Source organism: Diabrotica virgifera, chromosome 8, assembly GCF_917563875.1.
Source record: "Diabrotica virgifera virgifera chromosome 8, PGI_DIABVI_V3a".
NCBI lineage: Eukaryota > Metazoa > Arthropoda > Insecta > Coleoptera > Chrysomelidae > Diabrotica > Diabrotica virgifera.
This window is the reverse complement of record NC_065450.1, coordinates 22,700,548-22,712,783: the sequence shown is the minus strand read 5'-3', so window position 1 is coordinate 22,712,783 and position 12,236 is coordinate 22,700,548. Positions and strand designations below refer to the sequence as shown.

At 31.9% G+C, this 12,236-nt stretch overlaps 1 protein-coding gene across 1 annotated transcript in view; it reads right to left on the bottom strand.

Annotated features, from left to right (window-relative positions):
* Nucleotides 1-11,089, bottom strand: part of LOC126889344 (cytochrome P450 4C1-like) — an 81,944-nt gene extending 70,855 nt beyond the window's left edge. Inside the window, exon 1 of the mRNA XM_050657579.1 lies at nt 10,924-11,089. Within this exon, the coding sequence (XP_050513536.1) occupies nt 10,924-11,062 (139 nt within the window). The 5' untranslated portion in view covers nt 11,063-11,089. The remainder of the gene's footprint in view (nt 1-10,923) is intronic.
* Nucleotides 11,090-12,236: the final 1,147 nt, after the last annotated feature.

Sequence of the window (12,236 nt, the reverse complement as noted above, 5' to 3'; positions counted from 1 at the left end):
GAAAATTTACCATTGTAACAAAGTTCAATTCACGTTGCATTGTCCAAACAACGGAAATCTAAATAAGAGTTTTTGTTATTACCTCCAGTAGTGACTGGAAGTTGTTCAGTAGAAGAAGCGATGGAGCCGTATTATGGACATAATTCAACGAAGCGGTCTACTCGGGGAAAACCCATCCATTATGGATATAAATTGCGGTATATTGCAACCAGTAAAGGTTACCTTGCACAATTTCATCCCTATACTCAAAGTGGAGATAAACTACAGGGTAACTCGTTAGGAAGTTTCATTACAGAAGCGCTGCGTAGGCTTTTTATTATACCACAGGAATCTGTTGTCTACATTGGTATTTTTAAATTTTTCTATATCTTTACTTTTACTGACAAGTTTGAGGGATCAAGAGATTCACTTTACCGGCAAAATTAGATATGACAGGATTGGAAGAACCCCACTCAAAGAGATAAAAAAATTCGTGGAGCTTTCTATGCTCTACATACCGAAAAACAATAGCTCACTTTTATTCGCTGGAGTGATAAATAATAATGAAGTGACTATGGCAAATAATATTTCAATTTCAGAAATATGTATTACTATAGGAAGCTGTAACCGATGTGATGGTCCAGAAACAGATGGTGGTTCCTCAACCAAACGTTGTGCAAATATATAACAAGAGAATAGGTGGTGTAGATTTATTCGATAAGTTAAAAGCTTTGTATAGTATTTGAATTCAATATAAAAAATATATTGGGCGACATTCAGATTTTGTTTGAATGGGGCAATACTGAACATATGGCTTCTTTACCGCAAAATAGAGTCAATTTATTTAATAGAATTTTCCCAGAGAATTGTGGAGGCCGTGCTGACAGCTTCAGATCAGATATTCCAACGCTACGTGATGTACGTCAAAACTCCTCAAAACATGTTTGTGAGGAAATTCGCTTGGATAATATGGGTCATTTGGTGGATAAAATTGAAAAACAATGAAGGTGGGGCAAATGTGGCAAGTGTACCTAATATCGGTGCATTAAATGTAATGTAGGACTTCATCCCGAACAATGTGTCGTTAAATATCACAAGTTGTAAAAACTTTAAAATAAATTAATGCCTTATGATATTTTGTGTCCTTCGTTGCCCAGCGTATGATATATCGTACGTCAAAAAAAAGACAGTTACAAACAAAAAAAACGTAAATTTTACACATTGCTATTAAAAAGAACCTTTCTTTATTTCATTCTGAAATTTTGTTTTCATTTTGATAAAATTTTAATTTTGGGCATTAATAGGTTAAGTAACTCGAGTAGAGCCACCTTAATAACGCATTATTAAATGTCACAGTTGCTTTTGTTTTGTTATAATAAATTAATTTATTTATTATAACAAAAATGTTTAATTTGTTTAAATAAAGATTGTTTAAATAATTATACAGCTTTCAAATGAGAATATTTGTGTTTTTAACGTTAAAAGGTACACTTGTAGTAAGTTTATCTAAGAAAAGTCTACAACTGGAAAAAATTTGTAGTTTTCTTTTCTTATAAATAAATTAATCCATTAAAACAAAACAAAAGCAAGTTTGACATTTAATAATGCGTTAGTTAGATGGCTCTACTCGAATTACTTGGGAACAAAAATAATGAAATAATGAAGAAAATTGCTCCATGGGAAGCCGAAAAAATGCATTTTTTTAACGTATACCGATTTTCAACTTTGAGATTACATTTCCTCCAACCTAATTTTTGATTGGAATTTTGCTATTTTTGGCAATTTTCACTCAAAATATGGATAGTTTTTATTATAATAATATATGTTATGAGTATTTTAAAGAAATGAAAATTGGTGTGGAGAAAGAGGACGAAAATAAAAAGGTGATGGTTCGAAAATTATTATCCTATTATTTATACGTTTGCTGTAAATGCCAGTCAAATTTGACCGGCATTTTTTCTTTTAAAAGAAGCGTCCTTCTACTTTTTTTCAACACCGTCTTCATGATTTAATTTAATTTAGTATTTCCCGAGATATTCTATTTGTTTATAAGCCAAAAAATTGTTTATAATTTTAAAATATTCCTGAGGCAGCTTAAATAGTCCAATTTCAATTCTGTAAACTACATTAGATAGGTACAGTGTCTTTTTAGACAAAAATCATAGTTATTCTTATGTATCGTAATTATTGTGGTTATTATAGCGACTGTAAATTTTTAATTAACAATTCAATTGTTGCTAAACTGTTAATTCAATTTCCATCGTCTTCTGGAATTATAATCTATACGAAAAGAACTTTTATTTGACTAAGTTATTTAATTATTGATAAACAATTACTAATCAAAAATTTTAGTTAAAAATGAAAGATTTTGTTGGAAAAACTCGCATTTTCCGGGGAAAATATTCGTCGAAGTAAATCGCGAAAACACATCTCTATACAGAATTTAATTACGGTGAATTTTCATTTGGGTGTTTTAGGTGTAAAGTTAAAATCTTTGAAGTTATAGAGCCAAAATTGAAAAAAAAACACGATTTTCAAGCGCCATTTTGTTTATAAAAAAAGTAGCACTCTATCTGCGGACTTTTCATACCTATATTATTAATATATAGAATCATAAGATTTGATTCCAGCGATAAAATTGCTGGTAAATAACTTTTCCTTGTATTTTGCTAATTAGCCCAGAGTATAATATACTGATTGTGAGCAAGACTAATATTTTTGCTTCTTTAACCTTGTTGAAATGTACTAACATGTGCAACCAATGCATCATTTGAATATGCTTTAAATATCGTGTAAACTTATTTTAAGAGTGTCCATCAAGTTGTCAACTTATGTTTTTTTGTCTATTCCGCAAACTGCCAGCTTAATAAAATAGTTATTTTCCTAACTAGTGCGGAAAGTGATACTTTCACGCACGAGACTGCCGTTGGCCCGAACAACGCGATAGCGGAGTCCGGGTAAGCAGTCGAGTGCGCTGAAGGCACTTTCCGCATGAGTTAGGAACAATATTTTTTCTAGGGCCGTACGTTTTAAAAAAAGCCACCAAAAATAGAGTTATATCAATTTTTATTTAGAAGTGAAAATACACAAATGAATTCTTTGACAAGGTTGTCAAAACCAAACTTTCAATACAATGGGTTACCACGACGACGATATTGGTTTCCATGACGACGATTCAAAACCATTGTAATTGTCTACTGATCTGACTTTTAAATATTATGTCAACATAATTTCATTTCATCGAATTATCAGTAGTAATTGCACAAGAGCTCTAAAGTTATTGAATTTTTCCCGAGTGACACTTTGACAGTTTTAGTTTCACGAGCCGAAGGCGAGTGAAATTATATCAAAGTGTCACGAGGGCAAAAATTTTATATTAATTTTAGAGATCGAGTGCAATTTGTTGCGATTATTTCATGAATAAAACTGTTCAAAACCAAAATTTTATTGTAATTTATTTATGTAAGTACAAATTACTACAATTAAACACACAGTTATAAATATTTCACGGTTGAAAGTCATCACTTTTATAATTTTTAAAACATTAATTGTCATTAATGTCACTGAATGTATTTTTTCGTAGCAACGAAGGGCATCTGACGTAATATACTTGACGACGGGAAATTATTAAAAATTATCGATTTAATTTAGATTTCTGTAGCTTTCTATTGGTCAGAATCTCCTATGAATGAAATAATCAGTAGTAATTGCACAAGAGCTCTAAAATTATTGAGTTTTTTCGAGTGACACTTTGACAGTTTTAATTTCACGACCCGAAGGGGAGTGAAATTATGTCAAAGTGTCACGAGGGCAAAAATTCGATAATAATTTTAGAAATCGAGTGCAATTTGTTGCGATTATTTCATGAATAAAACTGTTCAAAACCAAAATTTTATTGTAATTTATTTATGTAAGTACAAATTAGTACAATTAAACACACAGTTGTTTTAAATATTTGATTAGTCCAGAAAGCCACTGCGCATCCGCTAGGAAAAATATTCTAATTCGGATTTTTTGCACAATCTTACTCAAAAAGGACTCCTTTTAACAAATTTGCATGTTGCCAGGACCAAAAGGTGGTCAAAAATTTTTTAAACGTTTTTTTTTTGTTTTTTTCCTAAAATTCCTTTTTTTGCATGGAAAAAAGTTTTTTTAGGTTTTTTGGATCATTTCAAACAGAAAAGGTCTTCAGTGACTTTTCTCTAAAGTTGATAGTTTTTGACATATAAGCGATTAAAAATTGAAAAAATGCGAAATCGGCCATTTTTAACCCTCAAAAACTATGTGAAAAACTGAAAATTTGAATGTTGCCAAGGTAGGTAGATATTCTTTAAACATCGATTGATGAAATCCCGAAGAGTTTTTTGCAATACAATATTCAAAACTCCTTTGTTTTTTAATTGCTAATCAAGCGTGCGCGACACTATTTTCCACCGACAGTATGGTGCAAATGAAAGGAATAAATTCGTTATTTCGTAAACCGGTGACTTTGGGGAAAAATCCCGAAACAGGTCGATTTTTATTTTTAAGTTATGATATTGTGACATATATGGTATACTAGTGACGTCATCCATCTGAGCATGATGACGTAATCGATGATTTTTTTAAATGAGAATAGGGGTCGTGTGGTAGCTTATTTGAAAGGTTATTTAATTCTCTATTCAGCAATATAAACATTTACATAATTATTTATACAGGGTGTCCAAAAAATTTTTATTAAATTAAATTATTTGACAAAAAAGAAGTAGACGGACGCCCTGTATAAATAATTATGTAAATGTTTAAATTACTGAATAGAGAATTAAAGAACCTTTCAAATGAGCTAGCACACGACCCCTATTCCCATTTAAAAAAATCATCGATTACGTCATCACGCCCAGACGGATGACGTCACTAGTATACCATATATGCCACAATATCATAACTTAAAAATAAAAATCAACCTGTTTCGGGATTTTTCCCCAAAGTCGCCGGTTTACGAAATAACGAATTTATTCCTTTCATTTGCACCATACTGTCGGTGGAAAATAGTGTCGCGCACGCTTGATTAGCAATTAAAAAACAAAGGAGTTTTCAAAATTGTATTGCAAAAAACTCTTCGAGATTTCATCAATCGATGTTTAAAGAATATCTACCTACCTTGGCAACATTCAAATTTTCAGTTTTTCACATAGTTTGTGAGGGTTAAAAATGGTCGATTTCGCATTTTTTCAATTTTTAATCGCTTATATGTCAAAAACTATCATTTTTAGAGAAAAGTCACTAAAGACCTTTTCTGTTTGGAATGATCCAAAAAATCTAGAAAAACTTTTTTCCATGCAAAAAAAATTATTTAAGGAAAAAAACAAAAAAAAAAACGTTTAAAAAATTTTTGACCACCTTTTGGTCCTGGCAACATGCAAATTTGTTAAAAGGAGTCCTTTTTGAGTAAGATTGTGCAAAAAATCAGAATTAGAATATTTTTCCTAGCGGATGCGCAGTGGCTTTCTGGACTAGATAGATTCGACCGTTACTTGACCAAACATCATTAAACAAATAGCAGTAAACAACGGCTATAACGAACAAACAGTTAACAAAATTTTAAACCAAAAACTCCATAAGAAAGCCCTGAAATTAGTGTATCCACCACCACAGAAAGAGCCCAGTACCTTCTGCTCTCTCACATATACTGGCAAGATAACAACAAAAATAGCCAGATACATAAAAAAGAAAGGAATAACACCAGCTTTCAGAACTAACAACAACTTAAGCAAATATATTAAGAACAATAAAAGCCGAAAGAGAAAGTGGTGTGTACAAACTAACTTGTGATGACTGTCCGAAAACGTACATCGGTCAAACTGGCAGAACTTTTGACAAACGGATAGCAGAACACAAAAGGGCATTCAACAATAGAAAAACAGACACTTCTACATACGCACTTCACCTTCTAGATCATAACCATTCCTTCAATGAAGAGTTTCAAATTCTGCATATTCAAAATAAAGGCCTTAAGCTATCTTTTTTAGAATCTATGGAAATTAATAAACTGAAAAATACAGATATAATTCTGAATGACCAGCTCGAGACAAACAGCTCCCCACTCCTCAACCTCTTCAGTTGAAGACTTAAAAAGGCAAACACATTGTAAACTATATCACTTGAGAAAGGCACTCTGCCGAAACAGCTGTAGTCACTTAGTTATAATAAATTTTGTGGAAGTATAGAAAACAAACGTTTTCAGTGTTTTATTGTTATAAATATTTGACGGTTGAAAGTCATCACTTTTATAATTTTTAAAACATTAATTGTCATTAATGTTACTCAATGTATTTTTTCGTAGCAACGAAGGGCAACTGACGTAATATACTTGACGACGGGATATTATCAAAAATTATCAGTTTAATTTTTATTTCTGTAGCTTTCTATTGGTCAGAATCTCCTATGAATGAAATAATCGCGCTAATTTCATTAAAGCATGAACACAATAAGATAAATTTGAAATAAATTAGTAAATAATATCTAAATATTAGTTTATTGCATGTATTATAATATATTATAATGCCATATTACAAGGTATTTTACTTTCTCGCACGCCGTGCGGGAAAGTGCAACTTTCGGAATCGAAATGCGTGCGTGAAAGTGACTCTTTTAGCACGGCCGTAGAAAAATTATTTTATGATTTTACTTTTTAAAACTAAATTTGTTCTATTTTCCTTTCTAATACGTTTTACTTGTGCCTACGTATATTTTAACAAATTATCTAAATTAGTAATAAGTAATTAGCTTCCAAAAGCATTTATCACTATTTACGTTGCAGTTGTTTGTTACTGAATACTTTATTTTCATTATCTAACGATAAACTGCTATTCCTCGTCTGTATTATCTAACTACATATCATGAAAACTAGTTCAATAGTTTCAACATTAGGGTACACCTAAAGTCGTAAACTCATCATTAGACTTAGGCAAATATGCAAATTGCATATTTTGCATATTATGCAAATAAAAAATGCAAAAAATTTCATTTTGCATATTTTTATATAACTGTATAAACTGCATATAATTTGAAATTTTGGTTGTATACCTACATATCTTTTTATATTCAGGAAACAAATAGTTTGGAAATCTCAATATTTGATTTTGTTTTATAATCTCTTGGTAGGTATTCAAATTTTTGGTATCGGAATGTACCAACTAATAATAAACGATACCGGCTTATATATTTTGTCATGCTTTGTCCTTGATACAAGGGTTCCAAAATTTGCCAGTTTATATCTCTAGGTAAAAATTTTAATTTTGACGGTCCATTTCACTTTTGTTGTAAAATAAGCCGTGAACACATGTCTTTGTAATTGTAAATAATTATTGTGCTTTGAAAATGCCGAAAATTAACAGTTCTGTCCCATTCATAAAATCAAACTATAGTTTTGTTCAGAAAACCATTACACAATCAGAATCTTCAAAATTATCATTGTTGGACAGTACATTTTTAATAAAAATTTTGAATCATTGTGTCAAAACATTAAAAGTAATAAATATTGGGAAGGAAATTTTCCAAAAATTTAAAGCAACTATGGAAATAAACAGTAGTTACCAGGTTCTTTCAGAAGTGGTTCAAGTACTAGCAGGGACATTTTCCGAACCACTTAATTTAGAACCAACTATTATCGTAATAGACCTGGACCCCGCGTACCAAAAAAAGTTGATTAATAGCAAGCTGAAAATCTGTTAATAGATGACCGGTGTCTAGTCGGACACACTTTGATGTATGGGAACACTGGAACAGGGGAAGTTTTAATTATGGAACAGGTTAAAAATTTGGAACGTCAGACTACGAAAACGTTTAATGTATTTTGTCGGACAGAACTTCCAATTGATTTGTTACCATTTCCTTAAACTCTCATGCAAAAATGAGACTGATGTTTATCACCAACTGGGAATTTTAATGAGTGCAACACGAAGAACATGTCAAATAACAGGAATCGTGTTGGTTAGTAATAGCAGTCTGATTTTTGCATCAGAGTTTAATGAAAGGGTAACAAATCAATTGGATGTTATGTCCGACAAAATACATGGGACGTTTTCGTAATCTGACGTTTCAAATTTTTAAACTGTTCCACAATTAAAACTCTTTAAGTGTTCCCGTACATCAAAGTTTGTCCGACTAGACACCGTTAAGCTACCAACAAATTTTCAGATTGCTATTAATCAACTTTTTTTGGTACGCGGGATCCAGGCCTATAAATTTGAAAAAAAATTCATTGAATTAAACACTTAAAACCATTTTAAGCAAAAAAACGTTCTATACATTTTTTTTATAAAATTAATAGTTTTCGATTTATTCGCTATCGAAAGTGTTAGTTTTATATCGAAAAAATCAATGTTTTTAATAAGTTTTCTGCATAATAACTCCAAAAGTTTAGCGTTATAAACAGCGTTATGAACTTTATAAACGTTATTTGTGAAAACCCGCTTTAAAACAAGCATTTTTTCCACGAAAAGTTAAAATCGTGATCTTTAGTAACTCAAGAAGTATTGATTTATTTTAATAGATAACTTTATATAACAGATTTTGCTTAGAATTTGTTCCGCAATCGATTTCTGGGGTTATTTTTATTAAAATAATTTTCACCCACGAGAAGGGTTGGCATCCACTCCCAGGGTAAAAGCGCAATTTGACATTTAGTGACTGTTGTTTTCTGAGGTATTCTCTAACCACTCATCATTTTTCATGAAAATCGATAAGGGTTCACCGAATATAATAGCTCATATCCACATTCAGAAACTGCACTTTTTATAGTACGTGACTTGGAATTGAGCATCACGTGAATCACTCAGAAGAAAAATATATAGAATTAAACAAGATCTAGTCCTATTAAAGAAAGGAAAGAAATTCCATAATGATGATAATGATGATTATGACGACTATGTGATGACTATGAAAATGACGATGGCGATAAAGCTTAAGATTATGGTTATATATTTCATTTATAAAATTCGCAAATGTACCTATTGGTTAAAATGATGGTAGTGGAGCCCAAGCGGGGATTTTTGCAGCTACTCGAGCGTGTCAGATTATTACATGGGGAGAAACCTTGTACCCTGAAAATGTACCTCTACCATATATTGGCTCTTAACCCTCCGTTAGTCGCTATCGGTGTCACACATCGACGACAGAATTATTCATTCGGGATTTACAAAATAACTGGTTTTTTCTATCGCCACTTTCTGTACCTCTTCCTATCAACTAACCTCGTGTTAGTATACATTCTTACCTACTTGGGTATAGTTGTGCGAGTTTTATAGCTATTTTCGGTGCAAGACTCCGTAGCGACTAAAGGTGTGGTTATTACTTTATTGGCATAACTTGCAGTTCAGGTAAATATTTAGCATCTTTTTATTGCATTTTATCGGTAAGTTTTTTCAAATCTTATTTATAGATGTCCTTTGAAGCCGAACAAAAACGTTTGTTGGAATTATGGGAAATGGTTCCTAGCGAATATTTTTATATTACAAATAACAATATGTTTATTGTTATAGTAGGGTTTTTCATTTTATATCTGTTGTTTTTCAATAAACATTTTCAAAAATATTTTTCAGTCATTCCTATACACAACATAAAATATTTGTATGAATTTTATAGCAATAACTATTTTTTTTTAATTGTCGGTCTCTGACACCGTAGCGACTCTTGATGCTCCGTTTATCCTAGCGACTAACGGAGGGTTAATGCAGGGGAGTTCGTTAAGGGGGGCCGAAAAAAAACTATCCTTAGAAAAACTGGAAACCGTCAGATTAAGATAAGGTAAGTTAAGTACATGCAAAACAGTGTACATGTCAATTATTTGCCCAGTTGTTACATATGGGAGTGAAACATGGACTCTACATCAGCGAGAAATAAATAAATTGCTGATATTTGAAAGGAAAGTCCTCAGAATGATATTTGGTCCTCAAAGAGATGAATTGACAGGAGAGTGGAGAAGGCGCCGCAATGCTGAATTGGTGACTATATGGTACTGAAAACATCGTCAGACATATAAAAGCTAATCGGATAAGATGGGCAGGTCATGTAGTAAGATCAGAGGAAGACAGAGTGCTAAAGACAGTGTTCTTCGAGAGACCAGACGGTAGAAGATCAGTGGGCCGTCCCAGAAAAAGATGGAAGGATGATGTTGAAACCGATCTATCTAGGATTGGGGTACAACAATGGCAAATCGAAGCGCAAGATCGCAGACGATGGAGGGCCATAGTGGATGCGGCGAAGACTCACCTCGAGTTGTAAAGCCAGTCAAGAAGAAGAAGAAAATAGTGTATATTTCAAAAATCTGACGATTTGAGCGAGGCGTAAGGAACTGGGTGAGTCCCAAAATTTCACAAGAAATAAGCGAATATTTCACGAAATGAATGACAGATTAAAAAACTAAAAAATACGTACTCAATATTTTTCAAAAATTTATCGAATGATACCAAACACGACTTCCCAGGGAGAGGGGTGGGGGTAAATTTAAAATTTTAAATACAAATCCCGCGATATTACGCGAAATGAACATCAGATCGAAAAACTGAAAAATACACTTACTCAATATTTTTGAAAAATCTATCGAATGGCGCCAAACACGCCCCACACGGAGGTGTGTGGGGGGTTACTTTAAAATCTTAAATGGGCACCCCCATTTTTTATTGCAGATTTGGATTCCTTACGTAAAAATAAGTAACTCTTAATAAAGACATTTTTTCGAATTATAGAGATGGATAGTGCTATAATATAAAAAACGATTGTTGGAAATGGAAAATTAAATTAAAAAATGGAAAGTACCCCACTTTGGTTAAAACTTTGCTTAACTTTTTTTTTGTTTTAGAACCTACTATTCACAACCCAATAGGTCCCCATAACGCTCGAGTGACTGTACATTTAGCATACTTTGCTACCCTACCATGAGTAATAATTCATTGTTTAACTTACTAGGATCATTTTGGAATTTTGACACGAAAACTTGTCCTTTTGGCCCAGGTAACTTATTTGCTAATATGATGCGTCGTATCCAATCCTTAAGTAAATATAAAGTAATTATAATAATGGCACTAAGTAACGGAAGGATCATTTTTGTAACCTATAAAACTAAACTGTTACTAAGCTTGTGCTTTTACGTAAATTGGACTAGTTAAGAAACATTGCGTTGTCGTTGTTAATTATATATTTTTAACTTGAATGTCATTGGTACTAAAACCTTTTTATGCTTTGATAAATAACACGTCGACAATTAATATTTTCTTCGAGGAAATATTTCCGATTTATAAACATTGTCAAAATATGGCAGAAAATGATAAACATATTTTTAAATTCCAAAAAAATACACAGGGTGTTTGGTAAAAAATGGGCCATAGCTTAACCTTAGATACCTGAGCTTAAAATATAATGATTTAAGCTATCATACCTTAGTACGAAAGTTGATAATAACCGAAATATAGGGTGTCAAAATTGAACTTTTATTTTATTTATTCTTGATTATTTCCTGACAGGCATGAGATAACAACACGAAATTTGGTAAGCGGGGGTTTTTTGGGATGAGAAATCTAAATTCGCCACCGAAAATGATGTATTACCCAGTGGGCGCCACATACATCTTTCAGCGTTCATTTAATACGTTCAATTTTTTGATCCCCCACTCTACATACTTTTTGAATCAGAATTTTTATTTTCTTAATAGTTTTACTTCAAAAAGGGATTATACATTCATCTCGCTAAACTCAACTATGTTCGAGATAAACGCATTTTAAATCTGCGATACACAATAATTTTTTGCATAATATCATTGTAGTTACATCCGAAGAATAACTTAAAACCATAAAAATTTACAAAAACGTATCGCAGGTTGCTTCAAATAAAATTTGCGACGCAATGATATGAATATGAGAACTGGCACAATTATTATGATTTCAAGTTTATTTTTCGGGTCTAACTACAATGATATTATTCAAAAAATTATCTTGTATCGCAGATTTAAAATGCGTTTATCTCGAAAACAGTTAAGTTTAGCGAGATGAATGTAGTATACTTTTTTTAAATAAAAATATGAATAGCATAAAAATTTTGATTCAAAAAGTATGTTGAGTGGGGGATAAAAAAATTGAACGTATTAAATAAACGCTGAAAGACGTATGTGGCGCCCTCTGAGTAATACATCATTTTTGGTGGCAAATTTAGATTTCTCATCCCAAAAAACCGCAGCTTAACAATTTCGTGTTGTTATCTCATGCCTGGCAGGAAATATTCAA